Source organism: Peromyscus eremicus, chromosome 10, assembly GCF_949786415.1.
Source record: "Peromyscus eremicus chromosome 10, PerEre_H2_v1, whole genome shotgun sequence".
NCBI lineage: Eukaryota > Metazoa > Chordata > Mammalia > Rodentia > Cricetidae > Peromyscus > Peromyscus eremicus.
Genome location: NC_081426.1, coordinates 85,121,717 through 85,137,722, shown reverse-complemented (window position 1 = coordinate 85,137,722; position 16,006 = coordinate 85,121,717). Strand labels below are relative to the sequence as shown.

At 44.0% G+C, this 16,006-nt stretch overlaps 1 protein-coding gene across 1 annotated transcript in view; it reads right to left on the bottom strand.

The window, feature by feature from the left end:
• Nucleotides 1-16,006, bottom strand: part of Fras1 (Fraser extracellular matrix complex subunit 1) — a 353,235-nt gene that overhangs the window by 34,794 nt on the left and 302,435 nt on the right. Inside the window, exons 54-58 of the mRNA XM_059274782.1 lie at nucleotides 13,682-13,928; nucleotides 12,102-12,446; nucleotides 10,255-10,415; nucleotides 8,883-9,030; nucleotides 3,983-4,188 (exon numbers count right to left, since the gene is read on the bottom strand). Coding sequence (XP_059130765.1) covers nucleotides 3,983-4,188; nucleotides 8,883-9,030; nucleotides 10,255-10,415; nucleotides 12,102-12,446; nucleotides 13,682-13,928 — 1,107 coding nt within the window. The remainder of the gene's footprint in view (nucleotides 1-3,982; nucleotides 4,189-8,882; nucleotides 9,031-10,254; nucleotides 10,416-12,101; nucleotides 12,447-13,681; nucleotides 13,929-16,006) is intronic.

Here is a 16,006-nt window from a genome sequence, read left to right as displayed (position 1 = left end):
AATATCCCTCATGTCTTCATAGCCAGGAAATTATAGTATTAATATATATCATATTAGAACACATCCTTGCTTTTAATTTTATATTACCATAGTAATTTCTTTTTAAAGTAGTTTATTTTTATTTTTTTAAATATCTATGTGCATTAGTGTTGGGCCTGTATGGATATCTGTGTGAGGAAGTTGGATCCACTGGAACTTGAGTTACAGACAGACAGTTGTAAACTGCCATGTGGATACTGAGAATTGAACTTGGGCCCTCTGCAGAAGCAGCCAATCCTCTTAACTGCTGAACCATCTCTCCAGCCCCATCAATTTCTAAATTGACAAAATTCAACTATATTATGAAAATTTGATATTTATTATTACACAAATAAAAATTTTAGTTAGGTAAAATGGCTAACGTTGGTTTAGGTCATGGTACTGTATCAGAGCAACAGAAAACCCTAACTAAGAGGCTGGAGTCAGAAGTGGGGTATTGATGGGACAGACCTGACCATGTGTTTTAGGAGGACTGTGGAAGGATTTTGGAACTTTGGATTAGAAAAGCCACTGAGTGCTCAGAGCTTAATGACCTGTTCCTATGAGAACACGGAAGACAGTGCTGGGAACAGTGCCCATCACCACAGAGGCCTCGCTTGTGAAGTCCCAGAGGGGAGCAAAGACTCTACTTTATCAAGACCATTTATGTGATATTTTGAATTCAGAACCACTAAAATAAAACCTTCGCTTTGCTGGGACAATTGAAACTGGCCAGCTAGTGCTGAAGCATCAGCTGTGATCAAGAAGAGACCAGCATCACTGAGGTGAAAGTTTTGGATGTATTTCCTCAGGGTCAGCACACAGAAGCTGTGGTCCTGAGGAGTCAAGGCTGTGCTTTGCGCGGGTGGCTGAACTTGGACTATAGGAGAGTCACCCACGCAGTGCTGTGTTTGGAGGCATGAATGGTTCATGGCTAGCATCTGAGGCTTGGCACCGTGAGAGGCCAGGAGAGGCCACTGGTGCAATCTGAACCGCAGTACAAGCCCTAGTATTGAAGGAGTCATGGAAAGAAGTTGAGGCTTGGGACCATGTGGCAGGGTCAGAGTCCTGAAGAGAGACCAGGGGAGGCTTTTGGTGAAGGTGCCGTACAGTTGCAGTGGTAACACCGACATTTTAGAGATGCCAGTACTGTGGGGTGACCACCAAGGACAGCACCAGCTTTGGAATGGAGCTGGCCCGAGCCTAGGGGACAAGCTGTGTGTGCTGTGAATGCGGAGAAGTGAAGCCATCTTGGGAGCCCAGAGGATTGTGAGTGAGTCTCAGATGTCAAGCCGTGAACTTTCTACACTGTTGAAGTAGGGTTTGCTTTGTTCTCACTGTAGCTGTGTCCTGGTTTTCTCCTTTCAGGGTAAGAAAAGTATTTAACTTATCTTTTCTTTTACAAGAGCCCACACTTGAGACTTTGAAATTATAGAGAAACTCTGGATATCATCAGAAACTGAACTTTGAAAGAAACTTTGGATGTTTTAAAGGGACTGAACTTTTAAAGTGTTTCAATTCTTAAAGTCTATGGGACTTTCAAAAGTTACAATGTTTTATATTTTGATATTAATACTACCATGCCATCTTGTCAACAAAGGAAAGATTCCAGTTGAATAATGATGTGCTTGTGTGTCGAGCTGACAACAGGATCACTTGTACTAGCCATTTTTTTGTCAACTTGATACAAGCTACAGTAATTTGGAAAGAGGGTCTCTCAATTGAGAAAATACCTCCATGGGATAGGCCAATAGGCAAGCCTGTAAAGTATCATCTTCCCTGAGGGTGGTGCCAACTCTGGGCAGGTGGTCCTGGCTGGTATAAGAAAGCAGGATGAGCAGGTCATGAAAAGCAAGCCAGTAATCATTGCTCCTCCATGGCCTCTGCATCAGTTCCTGCCTGCAGGTTCCTGCCTTGATTTCCCTGGATAACGGTATGTAAGCTGTAAGATGAAATAAACCCTTTTCTCTCCAAGTTGCTTTTGGTCATGGTGTTTTATAACATCAATAGAAACTGTAACCGAGACACCCACTAAACGGTCACATAAAACAGTAGCAGAGAAACACAAAGCAAAATGACAACCAGCTTCATTTTTATTATACTACAAAAATGGAAAGGATGAGGAATGCCAATGGCAGGAGAGGATGCAGACTGATCGCAGTCTTCATACATGTCCAGTAATGTTCTGGAAAGTTCTCTGGAATTCCTTTATCTAATGTAGTGTATGTACATCTTAGGATACAGCAGTTTGTTTAGAAGATAAATCTCTAAAGAGAGCCTCACTCAGGCCTTGGAAATGCACCCCTGTGAGGCTGGACACTGAAGCATGATTTGTGGTGACGAGAGCTATGAAGTCATTTGATGTGAACACGGAGGCTCCTTACTATTCCCGGGCATGCATGAGTAAAACAGATTAGGTACATGCCATGAAATATTATACAATAGCCTGCTGTGGGATGTTCTGTATGGCAAATGTGTTGCTGATTGGTCAATAAATAAAACACTGATAGGCCATTGGCTAGGCAGGAAGTATAGGCGGGACAAGGAGGAGAATAAAGCTGGGAAGTGGAAGGCTGAGTCAGAGAGACACTGCCAGCCGCCACCATGACAAACAGCATGTGAAGATGCCGGTAAGCCACGAGCCATGTGGCAAGGTATAGATTAATGGAATAGATTATTTTAAGATGTAAGAACAGTTAGCAAGAAGCCTGCCACGGCCATACAGTTTGTAAGCAATATAAGTCTCTGTGTTTACTTGGTCGGGTCTGAGCGTCTGTGGGACTGGCAGGTGAGAGAGATTTGTCCTGACTGTGGGCCAGGCAGGAAAACTCTAGCTACAAAAGCCAAAAGTACCAGATTAGATAAAGACCTAAAAGACAGGCAGAACTTGAGACATAATGCTGTAAAGACAGCAAAAGACTAAATGCAGAATAACATTGTATAAATAATAGATCATGCAGGCAAAACAAAGAACATCTAAAAAGATTTCTTGAAATTGTATTTACTTATTTGTGTGTGTGTGTGTGTGTGTGTGTGTGTGTGTGTGTGTGTGTACAGAAATTCATGGAGGCTAGAAGAGGGAGTTGAATCCCTTGGGGCTGGAGTTACGGGCAGTTATGACTACCTGATATGGGTGACTGCCTGACATGGGTCCTGGGAACTATATTCAGGTCTTCCAGAAGAGCAGCAAGTATTTTTACCAGCTGGGCCATAACAAAACAAAATAAAACAAAAACACCTTCAGAGGAAAAAAATACAAATAGGAGCTACAGATCAAACACAGTAGGAGAGGAAGAGAATGAACAAGCCAGAAAAATGGTGGGAAGAGCTTTGCATAGAATGAGGATTGTGTGCCTTGAACAACAGATACATACACCTGACTCTGCCATTGAAACTGAGACTTGGAAAAGGTTGTAAATGCAATTCTCTCTCAGTCCTACCTCTGAGCTACCATGAAATTACAGGAAGCACATCTCTGAGATGAGAGTGAGATTCAGAAGCCGCCATATCTAAGACACTGAGTTTCTCCCTTGAGAGTGGCTTTAATTTAATGTGAAAGGATGAGTAATTACTTATGCACACTGTCAAGACAACCCTTGAAGCTGTGTAGCGCATGTCTCTTAGATCCTATGTTGGGATACATACTGCTCTGGGACAAAGACCTTGCTATCAGAGAACTCTCTTTCACTCTTTGCTGTTTAAGTGACATTGGGGGTTTCGCTATTGCAGTTTCAGACTAAGAGGTCTACATTTGATTCTGCTGGATTCCATCTATGCTTCCCAACTCAACCAATGATGTATGTGTTTTCTTGTAAAAAAAGACAAAGTGGAATTGATGGCATTATTAGTAATTTTATCAATTTGTAGAGAACTCCTAGAGTACATTGTATCTAATTTACTTCATGGACAAATCAAGGTTACAAGGAGGTTAATTTCATCTTTGAGCCACCATGAGTCCACTTACCTTCTCCCCTTTCAGAAATGTAATCCGTGAAGAGTCCGTGTTTCTTCTCTCCTCAAAGTCCTCCATGACCTGAGCTGAGTGGCTCTGAGTGTAGCACCTCACTGATGACTCATAGCTTAGGTCCCCACTCCGGATGATAGGAACGTGCAGGACACCCTCCTTCTCCTTCACTAGAAGCAAATCCTTGGCAAACTGCATGCTGGGAACTGGGCAAGGGATGGGGAGATGGGGGCCTTGTCAGTGGGAGACAGAAGACGTAGCAACCACAGTGGCGCTCCCCTGAAGGCCAACACAGGACGGCGAAGCACGAATGCTAAGGGGACCTCAAGTGTGGCTGTCGCTCCTACGACACAATCGCCGCTGCTGTTATGAGTGTGATTCCAACGAGCTACACTAGGCTGACTTTGTACCCACCTTCCCCCGGCTTCAGAATGCGGTTACTACTTCCAATACAAACAGGTAACACACACGAAGACAGTATGGTAATGATTTGAATATGCCTCATAGCCCAGTTTCCTCCTATGGATACAGTAAGAAAAACACAGACCGAGGTTGATGACAACTGAAGGCCCCTCACATAGGTCCTGGGTCAGGGAGACACCAGGGAAGAGTAGAGCCGCTAGCAAAGAAAAGAACAAAACAAACAACAACAAGAACACAAGCTCGATCTATGCAGAGGGCTTTGTGTTCATTGGCTGTTGCTGTTGTTGCCAGATGTTACTTATAAATTAAGCCAGAGATCTAGATTTTTTTTTTCTCCTAAGTTAACAACAACAGTAAATAAAATACTACAAAGAAATTCCACATAGGTCCAACTTATTTGGACCAAACAAAATCTATACAGGCTGAATTTCACAGGTTGTAATTGACCTGTGACTAGTGCTACAGCGTTAGCTGCTCTCTGAGACCTGGTGAGCTCGTTCAACTTCAGGAAGGAACCCCAAGGAGTGGTGGTTGGAAGCAAAGGAATTAGAAGAAACAGGCTTGACCTTCCAAGCTGGCTGCATGACAAGGTAAATGACTTTGAATGTTGGGTTTTTAAACATGCAAAGCAAAAATATGAGCATCTCTTAGCGTGGTTAAGAGGACTGGCTTTCCAAAGATAACACAAGCCATGATGCTCAGAGTGCAGCACAAGGTTCAATAGGAGTCAATCAAACACGGTAAGTTGAATAGATTTTGATTCGCATGTGCCCCAGCCTCATGCTTCTTCACCCAGGGAATCATTTCTCTCTCTGCTGCCTCAGTGCCCACAGTGATGCTCTACATTAAGACATTTCGCCAAGCCCAGCATTTGGTTAACTGCTGTTATTAATTTCTCCATGAACAGTGCAAGGAGAGAGATGCCAAAGCCTCCGGAGATGAATTTTGTGTTCGGAGCTGTAGATATGCAACCCTCATGAACCACCACCCTCTTCTCGGCTGCATTCTGCACGAGGCCTCTCAAAATTAAAAGAAAGGGATGCTGGGAGCAGCTCGCCACTCTGCAAGTTCATACCCAGAAAGTTCTGTTTGCCTTCAATTGACTCTGGCTTAGAAGGGTTGGATGGAGCAAGGACAAACCCATCCGGTCAGAATGGAGTCTACTGGGTATCAATGATGACCACACAAACAGACAGAGGATGCCTCGTCAAACAATACGAAACCTAAGTGGCAATCAGTGACTGCGTCTGAAGAGCGTAGGGGCCTGTCATCTGGGGCAAAGTGCTTGACACCAACAGAGGTGTGTTGCCACAGGGAGAACACAACAAGCAAGGGAGCTATGCTGCTCTTGGCCTGTGTCAAAAGCTTCACATGGGTTTTGTGGCCGGCCTGGCAAGCTCCAAGCCAAGCGAGAAAGTTAAGGGCTGAAGTGGTAATATTTTCTCATGCATTAACCAACCCCAGATTCTTCCAGAGCTGTAAACACTCTTCTCTCCCCATCTGTGACAAGATAGCCACTGTCACTTCTATCTCTATCTGTTGGGGGTTGGAGGGATAGACACTTCTGACTGTGTGCACAGAAAAAAAAAAAATCCATGTCTTTAAGAAAGCCCCCGTCACCAGGAGGTTGCAAGAGACAACGCAAGACAGCAAGGTGAATGCAGAACAGGCTGTGCACACTGCTGGCGGTGTAGGTCATGTTTCGTGTTTAGGACTCTCATACATATTGATGCCATCTGTCAAGTGCTTTTCAGAGCAGTGCAGTCCTAGGAAGAGGCTGCATTGGCCAGGGTGGGGGGTGTGTGATTTTCCAGGATTTCAGGGACCCTCCCTTTCTACTGATGGGGTGCATAGATGCAAAGGAGGTTATTCCCCGAAGGCATGTGGGCCTGCAGTGGGTATAACGCATTTATCTTTGAGCAGCTCTCTTAGCACATTTGTTGTACATGACCGACATATTTATTTACATAAGCCTTAGATCTGGAAATAAAACACGGGACTCTGTTCTCTGTTACTGATACGATATTGAGCACCATATTCAGGCACATAAAATGTTCCATAGGCTCTATTATTCTGCTTATCTTTTTGGTCATTGACAAAGTCAATTCAATAACTATGTCTGGTATGTGGTGGCCTCCTTTCAGGCAATGGTTATGTTAACAGAGTTAACAGAAATCCCACCTCTGATTCTTTGGAGTTAATGAGTAAGCTCTACTCAGTTGTACACACAGGGATGAGTGATGTCAGTGGCTACGAGATCTTTCTTGTCTGCCAGTAATACTTATATGCACATTATAATCTAATTTCAGAAGAGGTAAATAAAAACAAGAAAACCTTCTGAAATGAATTCCTTATTTAGGGTTCTGAATTCAGCACAGTGGAAAAAAAGATAAAAGTACCCAAGATTACGTCAGAAATGTGAGCAACTGCCCCAGAAAGGTGAGCGATTGCATTTGGAAGGTAAAAGCTGACTTCATAAGGTTCTCCAAGTGACAGCAGACATTGCCACCTAGAGGGCAGATCCTAGCTCCAGCTGCATGGGGGAAAGTCAGCAAGGCAGGACACGGAACCGGGTGGAACAGAATGGAATAGAGCTGAGCTTTGCCTCTGGCTCCATCATCTCTTCACAGGGTCTTACACAAACTATTCAGATCTCAGTGTCACACGTGAATGGCTGCCATGAAGGACAGATATAATGTGTGTAAAGTCTCTATTCCCAAAAGTGTGTGCAGTGAAGGGCCTCAATAAAAACTAGCGATCACAAGGAAGAGGGGTGACCACCATAAGAAAATCCTGTTGACTACAACCGATCACTAAGGTAAGTTTGGGGACTTCTTTTCTGGGGTAAATTCTTGACATAAAACACACGTGGTAGCCTTCCTAATAGATCAGAAACATTTTTTTGTATATCAAATTCCTAAGACTGCAACTCTAACACCTACCAATAAAACGTTGGGGGAAATCGAGTTCCCAGAGGGCAATGAAGAAGGTGTTACCGGAGTTTAACCGGTTCATATGAAAAATTACAGACATGCCAAGAATACATGAACATGCAATAACATCTACTGTGTGGCGGATTACAGAGTTCATCTCTGACATTCTGGGGAAAGCAAAACCTCAGGGACACAAAGCAGACACGTGGTTGTTAGGGCTTCAGTTGGGGAGAGACTGCCTGCAAGGGGCATGAGTGATGGTGGGGTGCGGGACTGCTCAACATCTTTATCCTGGTGACATGTGTATCTCTGTTTTCAGAGTTTGTAAGACTCTTTCTTCTCCTAGTGCATCTTTTTAAACTTACTAAATTATACCTTAGTGAATTGTTACATATATATGTAAATATATATGTACATAAATACACATATACACACATATAAACCACACACACACACACACACATACACACACATACACACACACACATTTCTCATGAACAATGCATACAAAATGATTGTTTCCAGTGATAGGGTCTAGATAATTGAGAGGTAGGGACATAAGGAAGATTAAATTTTCATAGCATGTCTTTTGCCATTTGTAGTTTTTACTACCATATACTTGATTATCTAAAGACGAATAAAAACATAAACATTATCCTGTGGCTTGTCTCTTCCTATTTTAGGGAATTTTTTTAACCCTGACTCTGTCATCAGCCACTGGGGCTGCTGCTGACAGTCCTCTTGCCTCACTTGGAGACTATGACTTGATCTCCAACCTCTGGACCCACATATGGATCCAGATGTTCTGAAAATGCTAGTTTCCTTCACTTCTTCCTGAGAAGCAGCTCTCGTGTTCAGCCTCACTTATGTATATTATGTCTTCAGTGGTGACTGCATTTTGGTCATATACTGCTTCTACTCACTGGTGTAGACCATTTTCACTACTGCCAATATTACTTTTCTAAAAAAAAAAAAAACAAAAAAAAAACCCCAAAAACTTGCACCGCTCCTGCTCATAACCACATATTGCTCCCCTTGCAAAGCCTTTGGCCAGGACACAAGGCCCCACAGGACCCGACTCACTGCATCTTCCTGTTGTTCATGCCTCTACTCACGTGCTGTCCTGTTCCGAGCGGACGTCAGCACTCCAGTTCCCCAAATATGCATCCTTCAATATTTCTCACGTGTGTATACTTACCTCTCACTTGTAACAGGCTTTCCTTTGTCATCCATGAACAAATTCCTATCAGACCTGAAGACTCCTTTGTAAAAACTGCCACACCAGACACGGAACTTCTTGAACATAAGACCTAACGCTTACACATCTCTCTGAGCCCGGCAGAGGATTGGCATGAGCGGGTGCCTCCTCCATGTCTATGCAAGCGTACATGCATGCCTTTGTACATGGATATATGTATAACACATACACACACATACAGATTTCATGAGTGAAAGTATGAATGAGATACAACGTGACGTGCATGGGAGTTAAGAAAACACAGAAATGCACTTCAAGCCAGCAGCAGGCATTCCCAGGCTCTTACCGTCTTGGAACGTGTCGTTAATCGCAATGACAGCCTGAGAGGGTTTGGTCAGTTCAGCTCCTTGTGCCGAGCTGAGGAAAACCACAAAGGTCTCCAGCCCTTCAATGACAGGGTACTGCGTGTCGTCCAAGATAGTCAAGGTGCAGAACTGGAGGAGAGAGCAAAGCAAACTTCAGAGAAGGCGTGACACCCACCGCTGGCGTCTTCTCTGTGCTCACAAAGCGAGTTTATTTTTTATTGAAATTCATAATGATAATCTCATTATCACACTCTTACAGTTTCTATTCTAAGTTGGCATTGTTGGAGATTTGATGGCAAAGAAGATCCTTTCATGAATTTGTGTTCATTTGCATGTGTTTTTCATATATTTTTTACATTTATTTATTTATTTATTTATTGTGTGTGTGTGTATGTGTGCGCGCGCGCGCGCGCGCGCACCACGGCACAAGTGTGAAGGTCAGAGGACAATGTTCAGGTGATGGTTTTTTCCTTCTACCATGTAAGCACCGGGATCAAAACTCAGGCCATAAGTTTTAGAGGTGAGGGCCGCATTGCCGGCTTCTGTTTGTATATATTTCCAAAGAAAGTAAGGACTGAGATGTTATAAAGGGCTTTTACTGTTTTGAAGTGACTCGGAAAGCAGCCGGAAACTGCACTAGCGACATTATGTGGAAAGTCTCAAGTGGAGGTCTTCACTGGGTCCCTCCTCGTGGAGCTCCAAGGAGGCGGGTGAGGAAAGATTTTAGGAGTTGGGGGGATGGAGGACTCCTGGAGAACAGGACTCACGTGGGCTCACAGAACCTGAAGGGATAAGCATGGCTTTGCATGGGTCTGCACCATGTCCTCTGTGCGTGTAGCTTGGGGGTTTTGTGGGATTCCTAACAGTGGGAGCGGGTGTGTCTCTGACCCTTGCCTGTTCCTGGAACTCTTTCCTTCCCGTTACCTTGTCCAGCTTTGGTGTGAGGGCTTTCGCCTTGTCTTAATGTGTTTTGTTTTGTTGTGTTTGGTTGCTGTCTCTTGAGGGAGGCCTGCTCTTTTGTCTGTCGGGAGATGGAGGGGGACTGGGTCTGGGGGAGATGGAAGGTGGCGGGGGGGGGGGGGGTGAACTGGGAGGAGCTGGGGAAGGAAGCTGTGGTCAGGATCTATTGTATGAGGGAAGAATCTATATTCAGGAAGGAAGGGAGGGAGGGAGGAAGGGCAGATGGGAGGAAGGGAGGGAGGGAGGGAGGGAGGGAGAAAGAGAAGAGGGAAGGAGAAAGGGAGGAGGGAGGGAGGGAGAGAGGGAGGGAGGGAGAGAGGGAGGGAGGGAGGAAACTACACTAGCAACAACGAGACTTTTGACTTGGAGGTGCTTTGGCTGCTGGGGACTCACCTGTTCAGTGATACCTGGCCCAAATTCCACCTTCCTTGAGCTAGGGACATAGTCAACTCCCGGAGTGGCAGAAGCTGGGTCTGAGGGACGTGTTGCACACCACACAGAGCTGAAGGTAGAAAGGTCCGTGCCACGGCGGACAACTGGAATCTTCACTGTGCCTGGATTAAGGTAATAGTGGTTTTTAATGTCCAACCTTGAGCCAAAATATCAGAGGGCATCTCAGGACATGAACATGGCTGAGAGGTGTAATTGTCCCCTTTCCCTGACACTGAGGTCAAGAGGAGACTCTCAGGAGGGTCTGGGGGGCAGGCACTGAAAAAATAGCCCTTGGGAAGAGCAGGTTTCACATGCCCCTGAAGGATCACCTGCCACCAAAAAAAACCCGAAAAAACAAAAAAAACCCAAGCCCCTGAGAAGAAAGCCTCAGCTAGGAAAGTCAGCACCGAGCTCAGGGGCCCTGGAGCTGCACATTCCTAATGAAATGTTTCAACTGGGTTCATTTTCCTATTTTACCCAGCAGTGCACACATCATTACTTAAACCATATGGGCTTATTATCTTAGGAACAAACCTCATCTTTGGGGTTCACCATAGTTGTAGTATCCTAAAGATACTTAATTCTTCTCATAACCATAGAGATTAAGAATCCTGTCAGGCACCACATTCTCAACACACCTCACATAGCTGCATAATCTTTTTTTTTTTTTAACATGAAGTTTTTTTTTTAGAGACTTATTTGCTTCTTTTTATTTTAACTGTATGAATGTTTTGCCTGCATGTATGTATGTACTGGTATCCATGGAGGCCAGAAAAGGGTGCTGGAGGCCCTGGAACTGGAGCATCCACATGGGTGCTGGGACCCAAACCCAGTCCTCTGTAAGAGCGCATGTGTTCTTAAACACTGAGTTACCTCTCCAGCCTTTAGGTGAATAGACTCAGATGATTTCTGTAACTTCTCTGGGCCTCAATCTGCTTTTCTATGTGATGTTACCTGATCCACTGAAGATGGAGTTAGAATGCACAGAGCACACAGGACAATGTGCTTGGCATCCAGTATGTGTTAAAAACACTAGTCCTGGGAACTGGAAAGATGGCTCTGTGGTTAAGGGAGCTTGTTGCTCTCACAGAGGATCTGATGTCATCTCTGGCCTCTGAAGGACCTGCATATCTGTGCATGCACTGTGTGCATGCGTGTATGCGTGTGTATGCACACACACACACACACACACACACACACACACACACAAAATCTTTAGAAAGTGTTAGTTCCCAATACACCCCAGAATCTCTTCAAAGATTCAGAAGGTCTTGATCTTCAATACAATTGCTGTCTCCCTCTACTAGGAGCACATGATAGACGTCGAGACCCTTAAGAACCACCAGAAGGAAGGGGCCTCAGCTCTAAAACAGCATATAGAAGAGATTGACTACTGACTTCTTTGGGATGACAAATAAATGATAATGCTCCAGTGTGTTAAGACACTGAAACACGGATATTTGTTTCAGCAGCTAACAGTGTACTAACTATCTGCACCCTCAATGACTCATATTGCTCCACTTCACAAGCCAAAATGCTTAGGATTGTAGCATCCTCTGGACCACAAAGACCATGCTGCTCCAAGCCAGTTACCTCTCTACCATTACCAGGAGAGCAAGCAAAGTGGGTAGAACTCTATTTTCTCTATCTTCTATTGCTGGTCTTGATGCCCGGCAACACGTAATACTCAAGACATGCCACTAAGGAACAACATTCTCCATGTCCTAAGGACATTGTCAAACAGGAACCTGTATTGGGATGAAGGATGAGGAGATGGTTCCTAGAAACCCAGAGAGACTCTTCATTACCTGCATCCTCACTGATCGTGAAAGCCGTGTTGCCCAGGGAGACAGTGGAGGCATCATTGGGACCACTAATGAGGACCTTGGCCATTGCCAGTCTTCCAATGCGGGCATTGTCAGAAACATCAGCCAGGACAATCTCAAACTCCTCTTCCTCTTCATACTCGCTGTCATCAATGACCATGACGTCACATGTGGACATGGTGACACCGGGTCCGAATATCACACGGCTCTCAGCAGACCTCCCTCTGGACTTAAAATCGGAACCTGATTCCAGAGCATAGAGACTACTGCCCATAGCTGATTTCGGGACCGTGTAGCAAGTGGCAGACACAATGCTGCTCGAGTCTCCTGCAACACACACGGCGAGAAAGTCAGAGCTTTCTCAAACTTGAACATTTCTACATTTCTAGTAACTTAATGAGCTTTTCCCTCGGCCACATTCCATCACGATTTCCGCTCAAGCTCTGACAGGCAACCTTCCTGAACTGCAGTTTCTATTAAGCCTGTGGTATAAACCGCTTGGGGATTTAATATACCCCAGATACTTCCCCAAATAACTTAAAATGGATTTCCTATTCTGTAAATTTTGTGCTCTGTTAATTCACAAGACTCATTGCCCACCATCTAAGACCACAGCGGGTGGAAAGATAAGAGGCAGATTTGGTACTTTAAGTAGCAAAGTAATTGTGTCCTGAAGGAAGAGAGATGAGAACAGTTCACTGTCTCTCTGGAGAAACTTCTGCACTTTAATTCCCCGAGAGAAACAAGCTTGTTTAAAAAAAGGGAAGACGAAACAATACAAAACAATACAAAACTAGAAACGTCTGCACCCGTTAGTGCTGTCACATCCCTGGGGGACAGCCTGCTGTAGGCCTGGTCAGGTGGCCCAGAGCAATCAGTGGGGCTTACCTGTCTTCCAAGTGGTATTTACTAAGGTTTCTGTGCTACCCACAGCATTTATCTCCCTAATACCCAGTCAGCAGATTCAACACTGAAACCCGACCTCATCATTTGCATTCCTGTGGTCTTAAGAGGGGGTTTCATCCCTATGTGTTTTAAAAGGTTGGAACTGCACAATCATAAACCCATAAAAATCTTTGTTTTGAATGTCCAGCCTTCGAAACTTGCCCTTTATTTCCCAAAGGGGGTATATTTTTTATCTGAACATTATACTTAACATCTGGGTAGGGAAATCTTTAAGTATATTTTCTGCCTTCTGAAACCTGAGATTTGCACAAAAACAACCTCTCTCCTTGACCACAGTTGGTAAATATTTTATGGAATGGGTGATTGATTAAAAAGACTAAGTTAATAAATAATGCAAGATGAAATATAACTAGTCTTTACATGGCCTTTAAGAACAAACGGAGCTCTAACTACATGCGCTGAGAAGCGGGGGGCTGCTGCTAATGCTCTATACAGGTGGACTCTACATTACAGCTGTTCTGTTCTGTTCTGGGGGGTCAGTAGGTTAACATATACAAAGGTAACACAGGAGTTAATATGAAACCTGAGCACTCGGCACACAGAAGATAGACGTTAGTTACTATCACAGCTCCTTGTCACCGGTGGCAACAACAGACCTTTTCTCTCAATAGGTGCAAACAGAAACCCAGCGCTCTCGTTGACCCGGTAGACCTTCTTATCAAACTCCACTGTGGGTTCATCCTCGGTGTCATTGATAATGACCTTCGCCTGGGTGAACTCGCCTAGCAGGGCATAGGCTGGCATGCTGAGCTCCACAGTGAAACTTTCAGTATTCTCAAATACGTCGTCATCATTGATGACGATGGTGCAGGACTTGGTGTCTTCTCGTTCATCAAACTGCACCTGCCAGAAATAAACAGAAGGAGTTCAACTGCGCCTTCCTTGGTTCAGTTCCTCGGGAGGATTGCGAGAAAAGATCACCCAACTTGATTCGGCAAAGAACTGCATGATACCTTGGAGTTCTTCTATTGACAACTCCCCTTGGTCCAGCCCACAACCCTCAGACACCTCTCCCTGATCTCCGTGTGCAACTGGGGCTCATTTATTGTATAAGAACATGGAGGGCAAAGAGATATCTTACGCCTGGTGACTAGAAAAATGGGTGACATTTATTTGTGTTCTTTTTTTTTTTCTGAGACAGGGTTTCTCTGTGTAGCATTTAGAGCCTATCCTGCAACTCATTCTATAGACCAGGCTAGCCTCGAACTCATGGAGATCTGCCTGCCTCTGCCTCCCAAGTGCTGGGATTAAAGGCATGCGCCACCAACGCCCGGCTTCTATTTGTGTTCTTTTATTAACAATTATCATTTAGTTGCTCAGTGCTCTTTCTAACTGGAGGCAAGCTTAACAGGAAAGAGCTCCAATTTTAGAGTACGAAGTTTGAATTTCAGGTACTGATTGCCCCACCAAGTAGATAAAGTTATGAAAGTTTATAAACATCAGATATTAATTCATAATATTTCTCTACACTAACTATTATTAGGAAGACTAAAGAAAATCATATGATGAAAGTGTTAAGATATTTTAAAACACTACACCGATACATCACCACTACCATGACTATATTATGCACCTAATTAAAAATTAACAATAGAAACTTGTTTTACTGAATAATTGAGTTTGAGTTCATAAAACATCACTTAACACGCTAGACTAATATTTTGTATAAAATGGGCTAGAGCTATGAGTGAATTTGGCAGGTACAATACAGAGAACTTATTTTGTGTGCACATAACTGTAAATGTAACAAAAATTGTCCTGGTTAGACCCTTGTCTAAAAAAAAAAAAGAATGAATGAATGAAAAAGAGAAGGGAGTAGAAGAGACAGAGACAGAGACAGAGAGAGAGAGAGAGAGAGAGAGAGAGAGAGAGAGAGAGAGAAGAGAGAGAGAGAGAGGAAATTAATAAAATGATAAACCCTTTAAACAGAACCAGAGATAGACACTGGTCCAAACTGGAAGTGGGAAATGGATCTGGCCTGTTGTTTGCGTAAACTGAGGCAGTTAAAAATAAGAACTAGTCAGGAGCCTCTCAGGGCACCCAACTCTGAAAAATGCATAATTTAAATCAGTCAGAATCACTAGTGCATACCTAATCAACTGATCAAACCGAGTTATTGCTAATCTCTGTATTTCAGAATGCTCCCAGGAAAACAAAACACTCATTAGATTTCTGTTTAAGATCTGGAACACACTGACAGACCTTTGTCTTTTCGTGAAAATCGTGACATCCCTTTGCTGAAAACTCCTTATCTTCTCTGGTCTTTTCTATGTCCCTATCGACATAAAAGCCGGAACTTCATGAAAGGACACAGCCCACTTTGCTTTACAGAGATTTAACTTCTAAAATGAAGTTGACTTGAAAAAATGGAGTAAATAAATACCCATTAAGTACAAGCACTGCATCCTATGAGAGAAAAGGAGCTATTTATCCACCTCCACCCCTAATTCATGCTAGGGATGCATTCCCCATTGACCTGTACCCCATATCCAACCCCGCCATTCCTCACTCTCCTGTTTCCTTCTCATTACCACCCTGAAGGTAAAAGAGACGACTTGGAAAGTTCTCTGTAGCCCAGGCTTAAGGCAACTCACACTCAACATGCCTAAGACAAAAACTCCAGCACTAAACTCTGTCAAGCTTACTCTTCCTGGTCATCCTCTCATAGAAAGGGCAGTGTCATCCACGCCTGCCTCCTGGCCCTCTCTGTGATCCACGGCTCAATCCTGTCAGTCTTACTATTGGAAACCCCCCAGCTCATCATCTCTCACCTAGTCTATCCCAAGAACTCTCTAAGTGGTTTGTTTATATACTCTCTTCCATACCTCCAGGAAGGGAGGGGATGAGGGAGGACACCAAGAACTGAGTGCAGACATAGTACCTTGATGAGGTCATATCATGAAGCAAAATGTAAACACCTA